The following is a 25,817-nucleotide window of genomic DNA, read 5'->3' as shown; positions in this document are numbered from 1 at the left end:
GCAAGCATTTCTCCCTCAAGGGCCTCTTCCCCCTTTGGTCCTTCATTTTTTCCTCTCCCAACTCAAAAAATAGTTTTCATAAAGCACCAAATCTATAACACTTTATGGACATGCTTCATTAGACTTTCAAGGATATACTTCTTTAGGTCTAATTTCAGGTAAATTCAGAAAAATCTTCTCCCATTTTTGCATTTTGGGAGAACAGCTTGTCTGGTTTGAACGTTGGATTTTGGGGTACAGCATGATTTCAAAACTCTTGCTGCCAACACCCCCTCCCAAGGCACGGCCTGGAGAGATTGTGAAGAAAACTACACTGAGGACACTCCAACCAGAACGCAATCCTCACTTCAGTTACAGAAGTAAGCTCAGCTCAGCTGCTTACTGGATCAAAAGATCATAAAGGCACAGCTAATCTTAGAAGTAAATCTTCATCTTAAAGTAGTTGCACTCAAAAGAAAGGGAGATCTTGAAATTTTGTTAACTACTGTAAAGCTAATTGTTCACTTCCCCTCACCAGCCCTGGCTCCAAGGGCTGCTAGAACTGAATGGAGAAAAAGACAGCAGAGAAGCAGCTGCAACGGGATGTAGCATTTATGCTTTTATGTGACCGAGGCTGAAGAAAAAGTACTGCAGTCAGCCCTCTCTAAACACCCACAGCGTATTTTGTAACAGCACCAGAATCACAGAATACGCGCCCCACGCCTCGAGTTAAGGAAGTCGCTCCATACGGTAGCAGACTGACAGAGACTTGGCTAAATCCAGACAGCCTACGCTGCACCGCTCCTGCAGACCCCTAAGCACAGAGGCCACTGCCACATAAGCAGTTTCTTTAAAGCTGGAGCAAGAACCGGGCAACAGGCAAGGCATTAAGCTGGAGCCCCTCTGCGAGGCACGGAGCAGCTTCCAAAACAACGCTGCCTTCCTCTCCCGAGCCGAGTTCCTCCCCTGCCAGAGGACTTCAGAAAGTCTGCGGCCTCCCTGCATGACACACTGAGAGTAAAGGTGCCCAGCGCCAGCTCGTCCCCCTCCCGCCCTGCAGCAGCACCGCTGCCGAAGCCCGCTCCGCATCCCGGGGTGCCGACGCCCCCCGGGGAGGTGGGTTCGCCCCCCGCAGCAGCAGCGGCAGCACCCACCTGCAGTCCTTCAGCCATATCGCGATCTTCTCGTTGGGCACGCTGTGGCCTGCGGGCAGAGCAGGAGAGAAGAGCCGGCTGTCAGCAACCGCCCGGCCGTCGGGGGCGGCCCCTCGGGGGTCCCCGGCCCCGCCGCCCCCCGCCCTGACCTGCTTCTGCGGCCGGCGGCAGCTTGCTGCCGGCGTGGTCCTCCTCCTCCTCCTCCTCTTCCTCGTCGTCTTCCTCCTCCTCCTCCTCCTCGCCGCGGGCCAGCTCCGCCGCCGCTGCCGAGAAGTCCTCCGCTTCCGACGCCTGCCAGGAGTCCCGGCTCTTGGCCCAGGCCTTCCTCTTCTGGGTCGCCCCCTGCCACTCCTCCGCCGCCGGGGGCTCGTCCATCGCGACGGCGGCTTCACGCCGGGAGGCGACCGCGGCTCGGAGCCACCCTGCGGGGAAGGGAAGGGGAGGGGAGGAGAGGCGATGGGACGGGGCGGGAGGGGAAAGGAGCCGAGCCGTGCCGTGCCGCCCGCACACACACGCTGTCCCCCACCCCATTGCATCCCATCCCGTCCCGTCCCGTGCCGTCCCGTCCCGTCCCGTCCCGTCCCGACCCGCGGTACCCACATATCGCGCGGCGGGGAGGCGGCGGCGGAGGCTGCGCCCGCCGAGGCTGCGGACGGCGGCGGCGGCGGCTGTGACTTCCTCATACCGCTGCGGGGAGAAAACCCGGCGGCCACGTGATGGCAGCGGGGCCGGCGGCAGCTCGCCTCCTGCCGGGGCCGTGCGGAGCCGCACCGCACCGCTCCGCACCGCTCCGCACCGCACAGCACCGCGCAGCGCCGCGCCGACGGGCGGGGGCTCCCCCGCCGCACCCCCGGGGGTTGCGGGCTGCCGCTGAGCCCCGCCAGCCCACCCGCAGCCGTGGCACCTGGGAGACAGAAGCCATCCAGGTCCCTCTTGCTGCCGGCTTCGGGAAAAGGTGCTGAATTACTAGGCTCACACAATACATTTTTTTATTTTTTTTTTTTCTATCAAGTTTGGGCCATGTTCTGAGCCATGTCTGTTCCCAGCCAGGTGAGTTAGGGGCCCAGCACCTGCCCCACACCACCAGACGCTGTGCTGTGCCTTCCTGTTCAACTGAAGTTTCACACGGGTGTATTTATAGCCCTGGAGTCTTAAAAACTGATTTTTCTGGGTTTGCTCATAAGAGCCTAGCACAGCGTTACTCTAGCTAATAGCCAATATTTCAGTTTTATGCGTATGCATCCATACATATATCTGTTAAAAATGAATCTTTGAGGTTGGGACATTTGGCGAGAGCCGCTGCAGAATCCTGTGGGTGGTAGGAGCAGTGTGAGAGATTTCACTATCTGATTGTTTTGCTGCTTCTCAGGGAACACAATAGCTTCTGGGAAGTAACAGTTTCGTTGGCACAGCGAAGAGCTGAGGCTGAACAGTTGCAAGCTAAAAGCGGCTACTGTCTGCTGTGCCAATACATCCTTAAGGAGTTCTTAATCCACAAATTACTGACATTATTGCCTATAATTGCTTGTCTGTTGTGACAACACATATTCAGGGAATGTTTGAAATGTAAACAGCAGCCACTAGCTTTTTACAATGCAGTCCTGCAATGCCTGACACATACAGCGTGGGCTCTCACTTGCACCTTTTTATCACGTCCCAGAAAGTTCCCTTTTGACTCTATATGGATAAGGATCGCACACTCACCATATTAAGTAGGTCTTCTTTCTATGGAAAATGTCTGGCTTCTCATTTCTTTCTGTACTTGTAACCAAAAAGTGATTTTGTTTTGTAATGAAAGCTCCTCTCACTTCAGATGGTGATTTCTTAGTTGTACTTCAAAGAAATAAGTGACTGGGGAAAAAAATCCTGTCAGGAATTCTTGTCACTTAAAACAGGCCAACTTGCTTTTTCCAAATTACTATTGAAACTATTAAAATTGAAAATACATTAGCAGTAGCTAGATAAGAAAGAATTACTACAGCATAGATTCCTGAAATAGGTTTATAACCATAGCACCATACCAGTACTGCTTAGCATCATAATAAAAATAAATAAATATATTAATAATGATAATTAAAAAAACTTTTACATATGTCATCTGGGCATTGGACCTGTATACATAAACGTGTATATAAATATATATGAATACACACAGATACAATTTAGACCAAGGTATCCTGCTAAATCAAATTACTGTCTTTTGTTCTTCAAAGAGTAAAAAGCTTTGAAGATGATTTCTTTTTTTATTTCCTTGCAGAGGATTATTTCAGATACAGGATTATCTAAAAAAAAAATAAAAAATAAAAAAATCATTCCTACATAATTCAAAGAGACATAAACAAGGCACTTCCACCACTTCCTCTGGGGACTCGTCCCAATGTCCAAGTTCACCATGAGTAGCACTTCCCTGCTGTGCTACAGCTATGCTTTCCTATGCTTTGGGCATGAGCAGACTGCTTTCCTGCTGGATCTGGGCATCAAGGGATCCTTCCGTATTTCCCAGAGGGCAGAACCTAGAATCCCCCTGAAGGACAAGCTCAGAGCATACCAATGCTGTGGCTAACACCCTGTTAAATGCCTTTTGACTAAAGACCTGAGGGTAATTTTAAAGGCTGGAACATTTAGAGGAATGATTCTATAAGGAAAAAAAGACAAACAAACAAACAAACAAAAAAAAAACCACTTCCATTGGACTTTCTAATTGCAGTGAGAACCAGCTCTCAACAAGAGGAGAAACTTCATGCTGCTGCCTAGTGTAGGTCTGATCTTGGGACAAGCAGTTCCCAGTCAGCAATATATCCCAACTACAACTGGATTTCAATGTGGTTGGTTTTTTCCACACAGAAGAGAGGAGGAGCTAACAAATAGTTCACCTTAACAAACATCATAACAAAAAGCATTCCTACATAGTAACAAAACTATGATAAATATTGTGCAGTTATTTGCTTTGGCAGGGTGTGTGTTCAAGAGCAAGAGAATGCAAAGAAACACATAGCATGGTGTCATGTACATCTTTAAAGTTTCCACAGCTCCATTTTAGTAAATGCACCGTGTTAAATTAAGCAATTTCTTTCTGAGTCAAGACTATTAAAAAAAAAAAAAAGTCTACTTAGGCCTCTGTTATACTATAAATGAAAATGACAACCTGGCAAGATACCAGCAATAGCTATTGTGTGTCAAAGGAGAAAGGTCTTGTACTGTCTTTTGTGATATTCTGTGTTTGATGGCCCACTTCAGGGATGGGTAATTTGGTCTTCTGACTTCTCCAATACTTATCATGCATCTGCAAATGAAAGCAAAAGGCTGGAGGCTCCTTCAAGGCGATGGTTGTTGGGAAGATGCAGATATCTCTTCAAGTTGCTTTGGAAACTTCCTAGCTTCTCCAAGTGCATCTCAGCACCCTTGTCCTATTTCTAGCAAGAGCAGAAGATCAACCAGCATTTTCTTGTGTCTCATAGGACACCCTCTATTTAGAATCACAGAATCATTAAGGTTGGAAAAGACCCCTAAGATCATATTGTGTTAAGCCTTTTGAAATCCTTGTCTCTCTCAGAATACTGACAAAGCACTCCAGGAGCATCTGCCATTTTAGTCCTTTAAGGATTTTCTTAACATACAAAAGGAAACCTTATTTTTTTTTCATACCATCAAAGCTTGCAGGAACCTAAATCAAGCAACAGAAAAGGTAATTTGCTAAGGCAGAACAGAGAGTCTCCTTGCACCCTATAAAATACACATGTTCCATAAAATACTAAATGAAAATGATGCTCATGAAACAACATAATGCATTTCATTTTTCAAAATGTTTTCTTTTTTTAAATTATGTATTTAAAGTGAAATGTTGCAAGTTAAAGGCAATTGCATTTGGAGTGTCATTCCAGTATCTTTCTTTACAAAGAAGAAAATCCTATACTGGTTTGGAACCATCACTGTTACCAGACAGATGTTCTCTCTCAAACATATGGAATAAAAAGGATGGAAAAGCATCTAGCAGATTTACTCTAATAAATTAAAGTGTTCAGACAGTGTCTATAGCTTTGCCAGTCATTTTGTTTATATAAGTGATATACATGATGTTTCTATACAGATTTTTTTTGTAATAGTAGTGCACTTTGGGCTCTTTTCAAACTTAATATTGCCTGTTTTATAAAGTGACCTGTATTTCTAGGACTTCTTGCAGCAGAAGGAAGGAGGAAAAAAAAACACTTCCGTTAGGGCGTTTACAAGAACTATAGTATAGCAAGAGGAAGTTTCTAAAGGAAGAGCCGGATATCTGTACTGAAGAGGATTACAGCTGCACCACCAAATCGGATGGAGGCAGTTGAGTCCAACTGTACATAAACGTATGAAAAAAAAACACAACACCATATAGAAGAGGAGAGAGTAAAAGTGGTTCTAAATCATCCAAGATGTAAACACACTCACATCACTGAACTATGTCAATGGGCAGTTGTAATTTTTGAAGATATGATCTTTGCCAAGAAAGCAGGCTAAGGGAAAAATACTCCACAGATGTAGAATATTAAGTGTGGTTCATTTCAATTTTAAAACTGACTCTGAATTCTCTCCTTCAATGCTGTTAATTTTTAATTCTTTAATTCTAGAGACTTCTTTAATTTTAGAGACTTTCATTCCCTTCCTGAGCAACATCCTTACAAGACTATGGCTCTAGGACAGTGTCCATTTACGCATATGTATCCTATACTACAGAGTTCTGTGTTCTTTTTACAGCTGAAGAACTGCAAGACAGTCATTTCACTTATAATGTTCTCCCTCACCCTTTTCAAATATTGTGTTCCAAATGGCTGATAAAGAAACAACCCAAAAAACAGAGAAGGGATAGATTTGCCTGCATTTAAAAGCTATTTTTTTATCTTATCCTCCACAACGAAAAGCAGCCTACCAATATTTTGTCTTATTTTTGCTGTCACTGAAATCACTGGTAGAACTCTGCATTTTAAATAATTCAACTTTTTAACTTACACTGAGGTATGGAGTACTTGCTGTCCACTGCCTAACAATGATCCAGAGGACAGCAAAACAAATCAGCACAGCATACCCAGATGTGACCAGCATACTATACTATTTTCTACTCACCAGACAGATTTATTTATTTTTCAATGAATCAGTTGAAGTTTCATCTGCTCCAGAATGGAGACAATCAAGTATCCTATGGATTCAGGTTTTGTGGGTAGATATTTTACTTCCATTGAGTCTTCCATCGTTGGAGCATTTGTAATGTCTCTATTCTATAGATTTTTGTTGTCTGATGAGAGACTTCATGGTGCAGCCTTTGCCACTTATCTGTCCAACTATCTGCTTTATGAAACAGACTGAAACATAATGCTAAGTTCTCTTCCCTCCTAGCATTGGGCTGAAATTTGCCAGTGAGCTCAGAAATTAAGGCTGGAGAAGGAGAGGAAAATAATCTATATAAACAGTTATTCTTTATAATTTAAAACAAACAAACAAACAAACAAAAAAAAACCGCCAAATATAAACTTGAGATTATTCCTCATCACCAAAGTCCACACAATATATGTGTATAAGCAAGCACAGAGGACATGCCCCTTGATTGTCACCTGGAACTGAGCAGCCCAGTTTGCAAGACCAGTTATTTACAAAAATGTTTTGTCATATATCTATGCAATATACTGATTCATTTATGGGCTTGACTCAGCTCTAAAATTAATGCATTTCCTTTCCTTGGGAAATACAAGAAATTCCAGAGTGATAATAGTATTGACTTTAAGGCGTTGACCAAGTTGTCTTATAGTTGTGACTAGTGGTAGGACAAAAAACATGAGAAGAAAATTCTAAACTGAGAATAGAGAGAGCTGCCAATTAAAACCACAGCTAGGATGGGCTAGGCAGTCTTGGTGTATTTGTATTACTTGGTATAAGTCACATCCACTTGATGTTGAGACATCCGTTCAAACAATAGTGCTCAGTGCCATTGGTATAAACTCCATCATTGGCAGTGGGAGCAGGGGGATGGGAGGGAGGGAGTCCAGGCTTCATAGCTCCTTTAGACTAGCACTTGGCCAATAAAAGATTGTTGATTAAAGAATATTGTGGCAAGAAACAGAAGAAAAAATTATGTTTAAAATATCGGTATATTATCCCCATTAAAACAATGTTGGAATTAAAGGAAAAAAATTCATCTTTCCCCTATTATACATAAATTAACTACTACTGAACTTAAGGGTAGTGAAACAAAACAAAACAAAAACGCTGTGCAAAGGCCAGAATTCCTCTGTGAAGCTGCTTAAAGAAAAAAACATATTTTACTTCACAAGCTCTTTCACACCGATCAATAAAATCTAAAGAAAGATTTATTTACCCAGCTCAATAACTTCTTGGTGAGTCACTATGCTATTTAAATCTTTTTTTCATAGACATTTAATGGTCAGGCGGTATCATTCTAAAGAGGATATTCCAGTCTAACAGCTCCATCTTGTCGCATGTATTTTTAAATGTTTATAAATGGATCCTCCAGTGTTTGGAGTGCAGGATATTTCCCTAGCTGGCTGGTCAGAGTCTAGTCTGATCCAGTAGCAACCAACAGCCATTCCTGGTCTGCAATTCTTTGGTGACTTATGTGAATTTATCTGATGTGGCCAACAGAAGTGGCTCCCACTGGGCAGAAGTCCAAGACATGAAAGCATCACATTTTGTACTAATCAGGTACCTCATTGCTGTCTTCAGTCCTGGCTGGCAAACTCTTCATGCACAGAAGTCTCATTAACTTTAAACATAGCTCATTAAAGAGCACAGAAAGGACTGGTGGTAGTGAAAGCGATGCCACCTACAAATGGGAACAGAACCTGTGCTGCTCAGAGAAATGGCTCTGTTACATAGAAGTTCAAGCCTTCTGGTGCTAAATCAGAGGGTTTTGTCTATTCAGCCCACTTTAGATACTAAATTAATACTGCCTTTGGGAGCACTAATTAATTCAAACTAACATGTCTCCAGTCCCTGAACTCTGATAGAGATTCTCCCATCCATTTAATAAATTAAAATATTAACTGAAAGTCCGAATGCAGCATGAAAAACAAACCAAACTAAACAAACAAACAAACAAAACACACAAACAAAAAACAACAACACCCAAACAAAAATTTTCTGACATCCAGAGGAAAACTTTCCTTTGCTCTACAGTGGGAATACTCAATGCCTGCACACTCTCCCTAAGAGGCTGGTTAATCCCAGAGTGCTCTTACTTTCTGCAGCTCTTACTTCCCACTTGCCTGCAGCTAGCGAGTGCTCTCGCACGTACATTAACATCTGTGCCTCTTTCCAAGTACTCAATCACTTACTGCAGGAATGGCTCTGATTATCACACACAGAAAACTGTGGGCAGTAGATATGGAAGGGTGAGAAAAAACTGCCCTACTAAAGATAAGGACTCTGCCATTTGTGTAAATAAGTCAGAAGCTAGTTTGATTAGGGCAGATATTGCACAACATAACACCTAAGGGATAAGAACATGACATACTTTTACCAAGGCTCTTATCACTGCTGCTAGAGGACGATGCTTGGGACTGTGACAGCTTATTTTGGTGCATGGCTCTTTCTTAAGCAGGCTCTTACCCTCATCACGGGAATGGATGGGTCACAGTATTTTCAGTCAGGGTTCCCTGACACCAGCAAGAAGTCAGCTTTCAAACACTGATCGTATATAAGGCTTTGCCAGTATTGGAAAACTTGTTTTATATTAAAAACAAACAAATAAACAAACAAACAAAATGCATTACTAATGTTTAAAACAATTTTGAGCCTTCCATGGATGAAGGCAGTTGTTCTGGATAGAGAAGCATGTCATATATGGTCCTCCCTTCCTCTGTCCCATACCCTGGTGGCTGTAGGGACCAGATGTGCTTCACACTAACCTCTAACATGTAGGGAGTGTCAGTGCTGTCACACTGATAGCCATTAATTCCGTGAGCTTGTCTGTGTACACCCCATCTTGCAAATGCCCCTTTTCAGAAATTACAACTTGCACAAAGCTGGAGGAGGCCTGTGCATCCTCCTGCCTTCCAACAGAAAATGCTGCTCTTCTCTCCTCAACGCATGCTGGTACACTGCCAAAGAGCCACGTATGCAACAAGAGTAAGGCCTGGGGATGTGGAGCCTGCCACAGTGTGCTGCATTGCAGCCTCCGTGAAAGGCTGAAGTTTCTGAGGAACTGCCACCAAAGTGATCAGAGGAAGGTAAGAAATGTTGGTAAGGGAAGAGGGAGGCCCCCTCCTCTACCTACCATCCTCTGAAGGCCCCCAGCACCATCCAGATGGTTTGGCCATTCCAAGGAGCTAAGGAATACTGTGATAACATTTTTTTTTTTTTTTTTTAACACTGAAATACACATAACAATCAAAGATGCAGAGAAATTAAGGTCTGGAGAGGCCTGACCTTTGATACCACATCAGTATCCTTTTAGAAAATAGTGTGTAAAGATTTGGACGTTTTCCCCCTCAGTTATTAGACAAAGTATGTTAATGGCACACTGCCACAGCCAAGGTCACATTTTAAAGCTGAGTTCTCCAGAATAATAGCTTGGAGTTTCATGGATCCAAAAGCCTTGGCTTCACAAGGTGGGTTTGATCAGAATGCCAGAGTTACCATGCAGGAACCATGATCATGTCAATTAACATTACTGGGTGTCTCAAAATCTAGCCTTCACAGAAAGCAACGGCATCTCAAATGAGAGCTGCAGCAGCTCTATCTCCCTGCAGGCTTTATCGACCAGCCTTTCCAATACATTTTTGTTGGTGGATGTGTGCACTCATGCACACAGGACAAGATCACACAGAAAGGCTTATCTGAAGTTTAGAGGCGATTAACTTCATTTAGGCAGCAAAGAGCTACAGGAAGCACACCTCCTTGCTGAAAGAAGGTCTTGCTTTCATCCAGACAAATGATGACAGAAGAAAGACTGTCCCCGTATTTTCAGTTATGGCATTCTTTGTTTAAATGATTAAATGTGAAGGAATAATTATCCTGGCACTACTGAGCACACCACAGTCTAGAAGCTTTTTATTTGCCAGTTATTGTTTGTATTATAAATGCTAAAGTGAAATGACGCAAGTGCCCTTTTCGTTGTCATATTGTTTGCTTTAGCTTTTGTTGGATCTAATCCAATGGTACCTTTACGTAGGCTTCTGTATAATTAAGATAGTGTGCACAACCTCTGAAAGGAAATCATTAAGAGTCTCTTGTGGAGAACGCACCAATTTCCATGTCTGTGCCTTTTAAGTGAGGATTGCTCACCCTCCATCGATTAACTTCATGATAGTACAAACATACTTTAAATATTAATCCTGCATTAAGGCTCCAAAGAAGCTTTCAGCTGGGGAAAAAAAAAAAAAAAAAAAAGAAAGAAAATGTCAAGCCACCTTTTAGGCTCTAATTCCTGACAAACATGAGTTTCTTGTTTTTCCTGATTGTATGTTCCTTTCTTAGAAAAAAAGATTTTGGAAAAGGTTTTGCTTCCACCTGCCCCCTCCTCCCTTCACCCCCCACCCCCAATATTTCACATGCTGTTTTCAAAACCTTAGAAAAATATAACAAAACCAAAAGCAGCTATCCAACCTTATTGTTCAGAGCTACTGGCAGATGTCTTGGTTAGAGATGTTAAATCCAGAAATCAAGAGCACAGGTCTGCTACTGGGGAAGAAACCCGGTGATTTATCAGCTGAGCCAAGATGACAAATGAATGAATGTACAGTTTTTCCATGTATTTGCTCACCTGCAGTCACAAATACAAAGCAGAAACCTTCCCATTGCCTATAAATAGCTAACCTTTATGGCACCAGCTCTGTGGCTGCTGTGCGAGTTGCTGGGCCAGTGCGGGCACCCGAACTCACCTGCTACCATCCCCAGCATGCTTCTGCAGCACCGCAGCTCTGGCTCCTGTGCTTGGTCACTCATGCCTTCAGCAGTTTCTGCTGGGATTTTCACATTTTCACAATTTTGAAAATAAGTCATTCAGTCTCAAATCTGAAAATATTCCTCCTAAGACTGGGAAGTTTTTTCATATTTCTATATTCAGAGCACTTCTAGCCCTCTACTTTATGACTCAAAACATATTAGGCAAAGACATTAAATTGCTGCTTGCGTATGAACCACCTGTAGACCACTGCTCTTAATTTTTCTACAGTGTCTCCTCTCTACACCTCACCACAGAGGGTATAAACCTGCTCTTTATCTAACAGGCCAATTAGGAAAACACTAAAACCAAACTGCACCCATCATATGAGAGAGGGAAAAGCTCCGTTCCTGCTCTCTGATCACCCATCTTTATTATGAGTTCAAGCTACCAACATTAAAACCAATTCAAAAAATTGAGTGGACTGGATTTGATGTCTAAACCTGGTTATAGAAGTGAAAATGAAGAAACAAAAATACAGCATACGGATATTGCATGTATATTTGTAGATGATCAATGCACAATAGTAAGGAATGGTTATTGAATAGGCGTTTGGTAAATTTTTAAACTTAAGACTAAATAGTAAGTACATTAAAACAGGAACTGCTTGACCCAACATGCTTTAGCTAAAATTGTAATTATAAAACCTGATTAAACAAGGCTTCATTCCCACATGCAACTCCACCTTACTGCCTTGGCAAAGCTGTAAGCTGGTAACACCCTTTAGCTAGTTTTCACAAAGCACATTTAGCAATTAATAAAAGCAGAGCGGAGGAGTTCATGTTTATTTCCAACACACTGATGGTGCTTAGGGAATTGGTGCTGCCTGACAAAGGGTGGTGTTCCCGAAAAAACACTTTGAAGTGGCTCCGCTGTGCTCCTGTTTTCTGTCTGAGTTGAAAGGCAGCAGAGCCCATCCAGCGCCAAGGACCGGCACAAGTCCTGCAGCCCAGGGCCCAGACCACCCTCCTCAACCCCTCCTGCCAGGCCAGAGCCCATTTGCTTCACAAAAGGCCCTTGCGCTCCCAGCAGCAAATTGCTGATAAAGCAATTCTGCCTCTGAAGTCAATTAGAAAAGGAAGTAAATTGTTCTAAACATAGATGATTTTTTCACAGCATCCATACTGCAGCCACTTGCAAGCCTTGTGTGTTGCAGGGTATCCTGATACATTGGTTCTAGAAAATCAATGCTTATGTATTAGTTACACTGTAAACACATCCATTAAGCTTACTGCTTGCTGGAAAATCAAATATGAAGCTTTTGGCAACTTTAGCTGAGCTCCTATTCATCCCTAGCTAGACTGCATGAGGTTTCAACAGCTAAGACAACTGAAACAAAATAGTTATAAATCTAGCTTCATTTGTACCATCAAAGACCATCTGAACCATCTAATTTCAATTGTATTTAAATTTCTCACCCACTTCTGGAAAAGAGTAAACAGCAAAATTTTCTTCCACCCCCATCCTCTGCAAGTTTTCTGTGTCTCTTCTATTTAAATGAAGAAAGAATGCACAATGTTTTTCAGACCATTCCCAGTATCCCAGCCTCAGGAATTTGTCTTTGTAGAAAGACAACATGGCTGTAGCACAAAATATGCGTTTCTGACCAGAAACACTCAAAGATTTGAGGGAAAAAACAACTGCTTCTTAATAGCTGAAAAATTGTACCAGGAGAAGAGGAAGATGTTCAGAGCCCAACAATTTGTTTCCTTTTATCACAAGCCAAAATACTGTCACCAACCAGCACTGAGAAAAACATGAACTTTCAGTTCTCCTTTATTAGGTTTTTTTTTTTTTTTTTTTTTTTTTTTTTTGTGATTAAGTTGCTCCATTGGTAAATCCTCAGAAATGAATTGCTGAAGCCATGAAGTCAGATGAATGCTTATTAGCAAAGGTGTTTAATTCATCTCCTTATTCTAATGTTAGCAAAAAAAAAAATAAAAAGTGAAAACACAAAGTAGATGCTAATTCAAAAGTACTGCCCACTTTAAAGCATTATGCGGTAGCTCTAGTCACACAGTTTTACAATACCATGCAGAAATGAACTGATCAGCATCTTTTTAGTAACTTTGGAGGATTAAGGTGACCAATCTGTTGGTATAATTGACAGTTTTCTTCTAAGGTGCAGATGCTTCCTGACTCATAGGCTGGCAGCACAGCTGCTCTTTGTCTTGTGCTGTGACCTGCCTGGGATATAAAGTAGCTGTTCCAGCAGCAGGCACAGCTGCACTAGGTCTAAATGATCCCACCATGAACTGTACAGCTATCTGAGTCATACACTAGACAAAGCACAGAACAAGAAAATCTTTGGCACATGAAGTCAAGCAGCCCACATGCCAGAGGGAGCAGGCTGGACCCCACTCCAGACAGTGCACGAAAGCATCAGCAAGCAAAGGCTCCTGAACTTCTCTCTACCTGATCGTACCCCTGTTCTTTGAAAAATAGTTTGCTGTTATTGTTTTTTAAAGTTTTCAAGGCTGTGTGGTCTCAGTAAATATCAGCTCTGGTGATCACAAATCAGAGCCAACAAACTGCAGCTTGGTGGTGAGCAAATGTCCACAGCTTTATCTCATCTCATAAGATGGGGCTGAGGAGCTGCCCTTGCAAGCAGAGGAGAGTTGCATTTATTTCTCTCCACATTTTATGTGACTCCCAGCACAAAGCTTTTCCCCTTGGTTTGGTGATAGTGGGAAAAGACGCTGGAAAGTCTCCTGGTTTATACGTGGATTTTTTTTTTTTTTTCCTGGCAGAACAGTTTTGGGAAAAAAAAGCAACTAAATAAACCTGAAGTATATTAATTTTTAAAGTTCATTTTTCTGAGTGTTTACACCTGGTTCCTATATTTGTAATGGTGATGGTTCCTTTCCAGGCTTCTTATTACAGAGGATGCACCATCCAGTGGTCATGAGGTCAGAGCATCCTGTCAGGCAGGCAAATTAAAACCTTCTGCTTTATAACAGAAGAGGGTAAATGCCCCAAAGAATGTAAGAGTATCAAAACAGGGTTTTGAGCTTAATCTCTCTTCCATGTTACTGCTACACCTTAAACCTCTGAAAGTCCCTCTGACAGGGACAAATCCCAAAATAGGTCTTTGTGAGTGCAGTGGTTGCTGACTCTGCTGAGCACAAGGACAGCATCTTTTGCAGCAGCCCAAAGAGAGACAGCAGTGCAGGAAAATGTGCAGCAAGGACGAAGGGAGCATGTGGCATTTTCCAGTATTACTCCGTAATAGGAACCTTAAAGCTGCCAGTGCTATTAGTGCTCCATCAATCACTGATATCACCAAGGGCTCATTTTTATACAAGAGTACCTTAAAGAGCAAAGCCACCCTCCTCCCATTTGATTGTCTACTGAGATGAAATATTTCACAACAAAAAAGCAAGAATGCTGTGGTAACAATGACAGTGACACAGAGAAAAAAAAAAAGAGAAAAAAAAAAAAAAGATGACAGTATTAAAAGGAAAACTCCAACCTTTTTTTTTGCATCTTAAAGGAAAGACTGATAGAAATGCATTTTAATCATTAACTTGGGTTAGCTTTCACAGTACCTGAGAAACTGCCATATGGAACATATTCCAGTGTAGTTTCTACTCTTAATGGCCTAGAGCTTTCCAAGAAGCAAACTATGTGGTACATAAACTGATATCAAAGTGGCCTTGCCTTCCCTCCCCCTAAAGCTACAAATACATCATCCATGCAAGAGCCATTAATGTACATTTAATGTGTCTAGAAAAAGTCTGAGTGAAACACTGTGGTTATTTGGAATAAGCATTTGAACAGAATAAAATGAAGTAGTGGGAGACTGGAGGAAGAAATTCCAGCAATGCTACCATCCCACTTTAATTTCTTCTCAACAACGTCCTGCTGTGCTTTAGACCAGTGTGTGAAGGATGCAAGGCATGAAGAACTGAGCTGTTTAGCCCTTCAATTATCCAACTCAGCCATCATCACAAAAGATGGTGTAGAAATCTTGATACTTTGCACTCTTGGAAAAAACAAAAATCAGCACCAGTGGAAGGCAAATGAACATCAGTGTCACTACCTTACAGTCTCTATGTAAGAGACTGTTAGGTCTCAAGATTTTTCAAATAAATATTTTTCAAACAAATGTTTAGATTTGGGGACAATTCTAGTGTTTATAGACAGATTCTTTTTGCTTTCCTAGAGATGTTATGGCGTTTATATGAAGGACTGGGATTAAATTACTAGGAACTGATTTTCTGTCTCTGGAAAAAACAACAGCGTCCTCAGATTTTAATACATGGCTTAGAGAAGAAAAGCAGGGCAAGCATTAGTGAAATGATTCTTCAGGCTGAAGTTTGGCCTCAGGAGATCTGTTTTGAATTTTCCCATATTACTTCAGTAAAACAATTGAGGAACATATCACAGGCACATATCTCAGTGCAGGTACAAAGCCACATGTGCAGCTTTGATTGATGGAAGAATGTGGTGGATGCACATGGATTCAAGCTCCATCAATTATGCTCTGAGTGAGTGGACATACAAAGAACCAATAGTTGAGCTAACAAATGCAAGAGCTCATTGTTTCTTCAACCTCTTTTTTTGCTCGCAGTAGGACAATATTTCTTGCTGCTTCTCTCTGCAAAGTGAGCATTTTAGGAAAAGAAAGCTAAATGGACATCACAGAATATTCACCAAATGTCATTATCAGACTGATGTTACTAGAGAAGGCATGTTGTACACCAAACTCATCTTGCATGAGGCCTATATCAACCTTAAAGCAATGAGATACAGCAAATTCGTTGATGAGCTGTGTCCAACACTTGTTTCTGGATAATCACAACCTGAGGCAAAGCTAAGATGTGAAATAACAAAAGTTCAAGGACAATTCTACACAAATCTTGAGCAGAAAAGCACCAGTCCAGCCTTCTTCCCCCACCTCCTACCTTCCAGACAGCTCTTACCTCTTCATAAACCAGGCTGTTCTCAGGACCATTTGCTCTCTCCAAAAAGCATCCAAGTCAATTTACCTGGGTCGCAAAAGGGTGGGAGAAAGGAAAAAAGAAATCTCAGGTCATTTGAATTTTGAGTAAATACAAGCATAGTTTCTGGTATATTCTTCTATCAGATTTGGCTCTCCTTTGGTTGGGTGGCTTAAACAGCTGTCTATTTGCACATAGTTGTGTAACCTTTTTCTACAGCTTGTTAATTTGACTTGAGATTGCAGCATATGGTTCCCTTCAGACATGACTTAAAATTAAAAAAATAAAAATTAAAAAATCTAAAAGTCATTTGTTTAAAGTTTGGAGAGAATAAGAATCCTGTAATTTTCAGCATTGTTATGAAATGAGTGAAAAGTTTGTTATGTATTTCCTTGCTGGTGTGCATTCTGCTGCTCTATAACCACTTGCAGAACCACTACAAAAATTAGCTTGCTGTGCACTAATTACAGACAGCTCTTGCCACAAACATTACAGCTGCACATAACACACCTTGGAGGAGCGATGACTGTACTAAAGGTAGTAATTGAAATATGATGGCCTTCAAACAAAACAAAACAAAATAACAAAAAATAAGCTAACAACAGGATATCTTTCATAGCTTTGTAACCTGTTACTCTCACATTTTATGGATGTATTAAAACTTGAAGAAAATGCAATTTTATTCATTTTGAATTAAGCATGGTAAAGGGAGAAATGTCAAGGAGCTAACAGCAATAGAAAACTCTCAGAAGATCAAAATACAAAAGATCCTCCACAGAATCGCTTTCCTTTGGCTGAGGGATGAGGACGACTGTATATGCAATGTACGGGGGACAGTGGTAAACAGTCGGAGCTGAGTTCCAGCTGGAGAGAGAAAACAGCAGCAGCAGGAGGGAGACACACAGAGGTGGTGGGACTGGTGTTAGGTTTTGTAATGATCAAAGTGCTGCTTCATACTAAAGAGTTGTTAGAAACAAGATGTTTCTTCAAGAAGTTTTTATAAGCAGTTTTGCTAAGAAAGCTACAGTTTGGGGCAAACATGGGACAAAGCTAAAAGAAAGATGGACAGGGAATCATTAAGGACTGACCCTTGCCTGGTTTAATAACCTCAGCTTCAAGATGGATTGTGAGTGACAGGGCTAGAACAAGCACTTTTGAGAAGTCTTATAAGCAAATAATCAAGAGGCATTTGCTTCAACTTACTGTTTCCCTTTAATGGCTGTAGGCTGAATATATTATTTCCAATCACTCTCTTATGCTATTTTTACCCCCATGTATGGACATCACATCTCTTGTCTTCAAACCAGGCCTTTGGAGTTCTTCCCAGCATTGTGAAGGAACACAGAATATTGCACTTCTTATATTTAGCTACTGTAGATTCAAGGCAAGCATTTCTGATTCTCAAGGATGAATGCCTTGAACCTGCACCAGCAGCAGGCTATATTAATGACTTCAGCTAGATAGAGAGATAGCCAGCACTTGTTACCAATACAGAGAGTGCATTTCTCTTTGCCTCCTCTGTCAGATTGTCTGAGTGACAGGAAACATGGTAACTGGACCCCACAGCTCACTCTGAATATGATACGCATTTACTTTTTGAAGAGTGAACTTGTGGTCTGATGATACAGAGGAGAGGATGGAATTGCAGCTGAACTGTCCATGTATCCTATATCTCTGAAAGAGATATAGGCTTTGACAGCACAAAATTGAGAGAAAAAAAAAAAAAAAGGCATAATGGTATTTGCAGAGAAAAATCATTGCTCACAGAGAAATGGCAAGTCACAATATGTCTCTACAAAGTGCCAAGAACACTTCTGTTGTGCAGTGGGTAACTACAGTGTCTGTTTCCAGCCCTAACTCATACTAAGGCATATTTGAGCATGAAGATGACAGCCTGTGAGATTGTGCCGAGGCACGTAGGACAGCTGCTCCATTTGAAGGTACAGGTGATGCTCAGCTGCAGGAACAGCACTCACAGGCCTGAACTGAGAGATTATGTCCTCTGTACAGTGAAAGGCTTTGACACCTGTGGTTTACAACATCCAAGACTGAGAAGACCTGAAAAGCTTCTCCAGAGTTTAACACCATCCAAATAACAAGTTACAGACCAAACCTTTAGTCCAAGCCTACTTTGTAAGCTCACAGCTTACCTTCCAGCAAGTGCCTCCAGGCTATTCTATGATGCTGCCTCCTGCAAGCCACCATAACCTTCAATGCCAGTTCTGTGCTTTTTGCCGTCCCCACTGCAATCAGCACATCTTACTCATGTACAAGTCACACTTGTGAAGCAGCCAGCTGGGAATAGAGAAGGAACAAGTAATGTACAAAAGTGATGACTGATTTAAAAAACAAAAACCTAAGTTCCAAAGTGTAATACCTACAACTGTAAAGAAAATTAAAAAAAAGTAATCCACTTAGAAAAGGTTATCAAACATCCATCAATCATTCCATTAAACATTCTTAGAATCATAAAGTCTCTTGAGTTGGAAGAGACCCATAAGGATCATCGAGTCCAACTCCTTAACTCATAGCTAATCATAATTCTCAACTCTTAAGGCTAATGAGCCAAAGACTCAGGATTTCCTGGCCCACATTCTGATATCAATAATAGGAGAGGAACAATGCAACATGATCACTGGCATCAGGGAGCAAACTTTTAAAGTACAGCCACAGCACTCACAACATCAGCAAATAATTGTTCACAGTAGCTGGCAGGCAGCTTGGAATGGTTTTATTATTAGTCTGTTAAACTTTTTTTTTTAAAAAAAAAAAAACAATCTTCAAATAAAATATATCTTCTTTTCATCATGAAAACTTAATTCCTTTTCCTGAAGGTATAAAGTAATTGGCAGAACAAAAAAAACAAAAGCCTTTTAACATTCAACATGTTTGAACATCAGCAGCTGCCTGCTGGTGCTCTCCATACATTAGTGAATCTGAGCTCACGTCACTCTTCTCAGGGGTAAGAGTTACCAGAACATTGACTCCCTGCACCCTCTAAGAAAACTTGAGGGCACCAAGACTGTCATCATAACACAGGGCATTCTCAAAGAAAACTGTCTCTTGGTAACTGGAAAAACAGTCTCAATGCACTTGGACTAGTCCACATCTGCTGTTAAAACCTGAGGAAAAATATTTGAGCCCTTTCAATTACTGATAATGAAGTTACACAGACAAGAGATTAGATTGTTCATTTAGAAAGCAGTCTAAAAAATAGCCTATACATTTTATTTATAACCTTTCTAAAATCCTTGATTCAATAGATTCATTACATGTCCCTCCTGTAGCAGCTATTACTATGGAGTTGTGGAAAAAGAAATGCTTGGAATTTTTTTCAAATTAATTCTGAGCATGTTGGAATTTCTACTAATTTCTATTAAACTATTAAAATATGACCACTACTTGAAAATCTTGTGTTCAGGGCTTGTTCCAGCTAGTGCATTCTATCATCTTCAGTGTCTCTTTTTTAGAGTATTACTTTCTTTTCCTTGTTTTCCCTCTTATCCCTTACCAGTGATATGCCACCATCCACTGTCAGACACCTGTCCTCCATTCACAGGCAGTTCTCTTCATCAGTGTAACTGTTTCAGGTTTAAATCCTAAAGGCAGTGGTAGTTTTGCCTTTCAGGTTAAGTTCAAGAGTTGGCAAAAATCCCTAATAAGTTCATAAACACATTTCTCTAACTACAAGGAACCATAAGGGGTTTCTAGCAACAAGGAGGATTCCTTCCCCTCAGCCTCTCCTCTATACCTTCTTTGCCTGATACTATTTTCATGCACCAATTCCATTTTTAAATTCTTATGGGACAAAGTAGTCACTATTAGTTTGAAACAAAGTAGTTATGATTCACACAAAAGCTATTACTTAACTAGGAAATAATATCAAGTAAATAGCATTAAGAAAAAATGTAAATCATGCCTCGGGCACAGGAACTCACGTGTTCCACCAGGAAAGCCATCCTGAAGAACCTATTCTGGGCTCCTCAGAGCACCACAGACATCATTACCTAGCTGGCCTATCCATGAACCTGCTGATATTTTTAGCATGCCATCAAGGAAAAAGTAATTTGTACCTTAAAAATAACTATTGCTTCCTACATTGCCTCTTTTGGAGAAAGAGCTAGAGAATGCATGGATTAGAAATACATAGGTTTTTTTCCAGGACACCACTTAAAAAAGCCACTTTCTTTCCCTATTGATCAACTTTACATACTTGTATTTTGTTGAATGACAAACAATAGCACAGAGGAAATTAAACACTGAAATCTGCAGACACTCTGTGGCAATATTTGTTTAACAGCTGCCGAACTCTGGAAGTAACAGTGAAGCACATTATGTAAGAAAATTCTGTAACCCAAACAGATAATATTCTGGTTAACATCACAGTGAGGCTCTACTTGCTTGAAACCTCAGTTGTTATACGAAAACAATGTTCAGCTGAGGATCTGCAGCACAGAACTCTTTGTTCAGTCCAGAAATAACAGCCTAGACATGTTCAATAAGTCAAATTGAGGCAAATACATAATTGCCTTTTCTTTAAAAAGAAACAGTTAATACAACAGATTACTTGGTCTTACTTTACCTTTGAGAAAAATATTACTAGTGTGATAAATTGTACACTAGGTTTTTCCAAGTCTCAGAGTTAAAAACTGAATACATGAAAATAAATCTGTAAGAGTTAAAAGCTGCAAATGCAGACCTGGACAAAGGGTTGACATAAAAAGTGAACTAATTGAACCCATATTACTTAGCAGTATGTAACAGATTAAGTCATGATTGGTTTATGAAACTAAACAGGAAACAAACTTTTTAAAATCTTCATAAATAAAAAACGTTTATGAGCTTTAACCCAGAAGAAAGTTGACAGTTTGCTGAGAAGATGTTTTTCCGGTGCAACCAGGCATGTTTTTAACTACAGTCTGAAGCTGGTCAGTAGATTAGCAGAGCTTTAAAACGCATCTTCATAAATTGTACATTTGTTTGACTGTTAGCAGAGATATTTGAAAAGAAACAGTAAAAAATTGCCATTTCAAAAGAGGCCGTATGGACTTCTCAAATTACCAATGCTATGTTTTAATTCCAGACAGATAACATTTCAGGTAATGATCCAAACTACAAACAATAATTAAGTGAGCAACTTTTAAAATCTATTTAAGCTCTGCACAGGTTGTTTCAGAGGACGCACAAAAGAAAGGCTTATAGGAGACCAATTAGGCAGCAGTACATTTGGTAAAAACATATAATTTTCTGAATAAAACAGTATAACTCATTTGCAACAGTTAAAAGTTGGAAGAAAAAAAAAAAATCTCTCACCTGGAGTTTCACTTAGAGTTTCACTAATTCACTAATTTCAACCAGCTGAAAGGTTTGAAATCAAGAGATTTGCTTGTAAGTCCACAATCAATAAATGCAGCATGTACCGAAGACCACCACCTCTTCTTCTGCTTAAGAAAAATCACAAAATAATGCTAGCAAGGAAGATAAAGTGTTTATTCAATTGAACCTAGTCAATTCTCAATTGAGTTCAGAGGAGTCTGTCCTAAATCTATAGTTCAATACACAAGTGCATGCTAATAACATCTTCCTACCTTACCCATCAATTGATTTTACTGGGATTAAGCACATCAGTTGCACACTACTCTAGGATTGCTGTTGTTGTACAAACAATAAAATGTTGTTATTGAATCAAAGACCTCTCTCCCACCACATTTTTCTTTCCAGCAGAAACATAGCTAATGAGATCTGTTTAAAACTTCATGGCCATTGATATTCATCTGTCTCTTTGAAACTTTCCAGCCTTAGCAGAAGACTTCTCTGCTTTGTGCTCTTCCCAGAGGACATTTGCCATCAGGACAGTGGCTGCAGCACCTCCACCATGCAATCAAGGGAGGAAGAAAGGAGGCCATTCAGCAGTTCCTGGTATATCTGAGCACTCCCAAAGACACACCAGAGCTGCACAGTACATGAGATTTTATCTACAAGGGCTAGGTTGCCTTTATGAGGATAGGAGATATCGGGCTGACCATTCAGAGGGCAATGCCAGAGATAAAGATCGCACAATAAATTTAATTTGTGCTAGCTGCCAACACTGAGGCTGGTCAAGTAAGGAAAGTGAAAACAAAAATCTAAATAGAAAGATAGGGAACGTCCAACTAACCTGAAAGTTCCCTTGGGTTGTCTCTGTATTGTAGCACAGGAATTAAGGTCAGGGTTGGGACTAGTGATTTCCCATTTGCTTTCAAAGCTGCAAGAATACAGCAAGAATTCTGATGCTCAAAATACCAAAAAAAGCAAGAAGAAACAGGAACACTAGAGGAAACAGGTAAAGAGACTAAAAGCATTCTCCCCCCCCCCCCCCCTTCTCACACACACACACACATTTTTTAATCTGTTAATAAATGTATTTTCTTCCCTTCAGTTTAGGTATTCCTACCCCTTTGTTTCTGTTATTGTCTAAAAATTTGTCCAGTTGGTGCCTGATTAAGTAATTGCCACACTGCCATATATTAAGATTCTGCCATTTCTCTGAAGAGATATTTCCTTGTTCCTATCTTTTTAACCCATCCACTCACATTTCTGAGTTGGTCTTGTACAGTTACTTTATGCAGACCTTCCTCTTCCCATCCAAACTAGTCTCTCCCTTGCTTTGAGATCCCACAGAGATCTGGACATCAGTTCAGGGTGAGCCTGGCAAATCCTCATTAAGAAAGGTTTGATACTAGCCCTTGCTTTATAGCAACAAATTGCAGAAAATCTCACTATGGGCTATGTAATGAAGATCTTATTTTCAGTGTTTTTCATCTTCACATCTGAGCAACATCTGACTGAACCTAGGAACTTCTTGGAAGGTTTAGCTGCCCCTAGACCTTCGGCAGTACAGATAAAATACACAGATGAAGGCTGCCATCAGCTGCATTTTATTTACTGTAGCAGAATGTCCGTTCACCTTGAAAAAGCCCATTGTGCTTCACTACAGCCACCCAGAAGACAGACATCCTATAGCCAAGCTTTCTAGAGCCTGCTCTCCTCTATCACATCTGCTCCTTACATTGGAGATTCATCTCCAACTTCTACTTTCTCATTCTCTGTTAGCTCCATCCTTCACTCAACTTACAACTGCTCAAAATTGTGTTTTCCCTGTGCTGTCTCTGTACTTGGGGTGAGGTACTTGTGTTTATAAAGCACATGGCAGAAAGTAGTGACAACCTTCAAATGTGGACCTCAGGCACTCTAGTAGAATATTTCTCTAAAGAAACCAGAGCATCCTCATTTGTACAATAACAACATTCTGGCATTTCCTCAGCTTTATGGAGAACTAAGAACTAAAGCAGTCCAGGCTCTACCTATGGCTCTGGCACAGCTCTCAGGTCTCAGAAAGCATTGCCACCTTTATGATGGACACCACATGTTTGACGAGGCTTTTGCCCTTCTCTTCTCTCCAAGTCCCAGTGCTCTGCTCATTCACAGCTGCTGAGGACCAGGTGCAGACAGCCCACAGTGCCATGGCCAAGCAGCCGAGTGCAGGACCTGGCACTGTACCACTGACAGCAGCTCTGTGCAGGACAGCTTGCTCTCCACCACTACAGTTTTCCTCGTGTGTGATTCACAGCTTGCCCACAGCTGCAAAGTACATTAGTGGGAGCGATCCAGATGAAGATCTTCACTTTGTTTTTGTTTTTTTTTGACACTAGAGTTTCCAGTCAAGTTTATTTAAGGTAATGATGCAGCCACTGATGAGGGCAACTTCCCCGCCGACTGCCATGTCCGTGCTATACCTGCAGCACACAGCCTTAGCACCCACAGTCACTGTGCTAGAAAAAAATATTCAAATTTCTGATGCATTCCAGCACACCCAGCATGTACCAGCTCACGTGTTAACACACAAACCCCCCAGTGGGGAAGTTCACACTGGCTTTGCCGTTCACTTCTCCAGTATCCCTCAAAGAGCTGGTGCGGCCTGGCTCACAGCTGTAGTTCACGTGGGACTTGGTTTCTGATGCTCATCATCCTCTTGTCCACACTTGGAGGCAGACCAGAAAAGCCCATCTCTGCCTATACGGAGATGTTCAGCTTGCTCCAGAGCAGATCTCAGATGTAAGCCAACACCGTGCAAATGGTTCAGGGGGACCTGGATCCCTGCATGGAAGCAGGACCATGCCTAAACACATTTACCCTTTTTTTTTTTTTTTTTTTGAGAATCCCCTGCCTAATGTTACAGCTTAGAGAGCCATTTCGCAGGTAGCCCAATAGGAACAACTCAGTCCAAGACTTGGCTACAACTTAAACTTTTTAACTCAGACTCATTTCTATATGAAACTAGATTTCTTTTTTGAGGTTGAGAGCAGTGCAAATATCACTAAGCCCATACTGTGACCAGATAATCAGTAGCTCTTGTAAAAGGATAGCTGTAGCTGTAATATATATAGCTTTTTGTAACACTGATTCTCTAATTCAAGCAAATTTACTTAGTACTTCTTGTGCTACTGCACTCCTCAGAATTAAATTGACATCAGCCTAACATGTTCTGTTCTACTGGAATATTTTCAGTGAACCACATTCAGCTCCAATGTACAACACCAAGATGCATGTTGCCCTTATTCACACAAGGTAAATCCCATCCCTATTTTCCAGCTTACTGCACTTGCACTTTGCAAAGTCCATACATCTCCTGTGTTCACCCCCACCATGCAGCATTCCCACCCCTGCTAAGTGTTTCCAGCAACACGCCCATCTAACTCGAATTACCTAAGTGTTTGCTTTTCATATGTTCATCTATTTTTCTACATCTTAAGATATGAAAATGAGGTGCTTAAAAGTTCTTAAATATAAACTCCCATGTTATTACAGGACATTGTCCACTGCAAGCAACCTGCAGCATTCCCAAGAGAAGTGATTAGTTCATCTCACACGGTGTGCTTAAGGCTGGAGTAGACTTTTATAACTTTGTCTTCTGCTTCAAACCAGGACAGTAGAGAACACCCCTCAAAAAGCAAAGTTCAAAATAAAAGCAAAGAGGGATCTATGCATGACAGTGAACTATTTTTGGAGACAAGATGCTGCTTATCCTATGGTAAATGACTATGAACATCTGCTATGTAGCGTGAGCTGGAAAACAATGACTGGAACCCAGCTGAAATCATGGCAGAGATGAAATATTGTAGAGCACAGGGCTTTCTGCTTATTTTCCCCAAAAGAGAATAATTTTTTTGTGGCCACTATTATACTACGACCAGGTACCTGACAGACTTCAAAACCAGGCTGAGGAGGAAGCTATGCTCTCAGAAGATATCCCAAGGCTTACACATAGTGTAAGTCCCTTGGGCCAGCACAGAGGTTCCTCTCCTGCAGACAAGGCACCCAACTCTTGCAGCAGCTCTCAGCTCCCAAGTCAGCATTTCTGCACAACTTGCAGCAGTTACTACTCCTACGTGCCCAAAAGAATTTCGGTAGCGACAAAATTAATGCAAAACTGTAATCAGGGTTTCAACACGTTTCAAACTTCAGGAAAACAATTCATCTCCCCTTTTCAGTGGAACAGATAGAAGCTCCAGGAGGGGAGAACACCTGCTCAGACCTTGTCTCTGCCCTCAGCCTGTGCTCAGGGAAGAGGAGAGGTTTGTGCTACTTGGTCACTCTCATTAAAAGGAGCTGGTTTTGCTCCACAGCCATTGAGTACATTCCTTGGATTCTTTCCCTTTATGCTTTGTAGGTCAGGGTTAGAAGTCACTGCTGAAAGCACAGGAAGTCAAAAATCACTTTTTCAGCCTTCCGTCACCTGGGGGTACTTCTGCGATAAACAGAAGGCTTAAGGAA

The 25,817-nt window shown here is 41.4% G+C and overlaps 1 protein-coding gene and 1 long non-coding RNA gene across 2 annotated transcripts in view; both read right to left on the bottom strand.

Moving 5' to 3' along the window:
- Window positions 1–1,872, bottom strand: part of ITPRID2 (ITPR interacting domain containing 2) — a 41,819-nt gene extending 39,947 nt beyond the window's left edge. Inside the window, exons 1-3 of the mRNA XM_027461105.3 lie at window positions 1,734–1,872; window positions 1,283–1,555; window positions 1,134–1,182 (exon numbers count right to left, since the gene is read on the bottom strand). Coding sequence (XP_027316906.3) covers window positions 1,134–1,182; window positions 1,283–1,508 — 275 coding nt within the window. The 5' untranslated portion in view covers window positions 1,509–1,555; window positions 1,734–1,872. The remainder of the gene's footprint in view (window positions 1–1,133; window positions 1,183–1,282; window positions 1,556–1,733) is intronic.
- Window positions 1,873–14,145: 12,273 nt separating this feature from the next.
- Window positions 14,146–21,771, bottom strand: LOC140002932 (uncharacterized). The gene is made up of 3 exons (XR_011810632.1): window positions 21,318–21,771; window positions 18,155–18,299; window positions 14,146–16,052 (listed from the first exon to the last, which is right to left on the bottom strand). It is a non-coding gene; the product is annotated as an uncharacterized lncRNA (long non-coding RNA).
- Window positions 21,772–25,817: the final 4,046 nt, after the last annotated feature.

The sequence above is a fragment of the Anas platyrhynchos genome, chromosome 7 (genome assembly GCF_047663525.1).
Source record: "Anas platyrhynchos isolate ZD024472 breed Pekin duck chromosome 7, IASCAAS_PekinDuck_T2T, whole genome shotgun sequence".
Lineage (NCBI taxonomy): Eukaryota > Metazoa > Chordata > Aves > Anseriformes > Anatidae > Anas > Anas platyrhynchos.
Note: the sequence above shows the minus strand (reverse complement) of the source record. Positions and strands in the feature narration are given on the sequence as shown.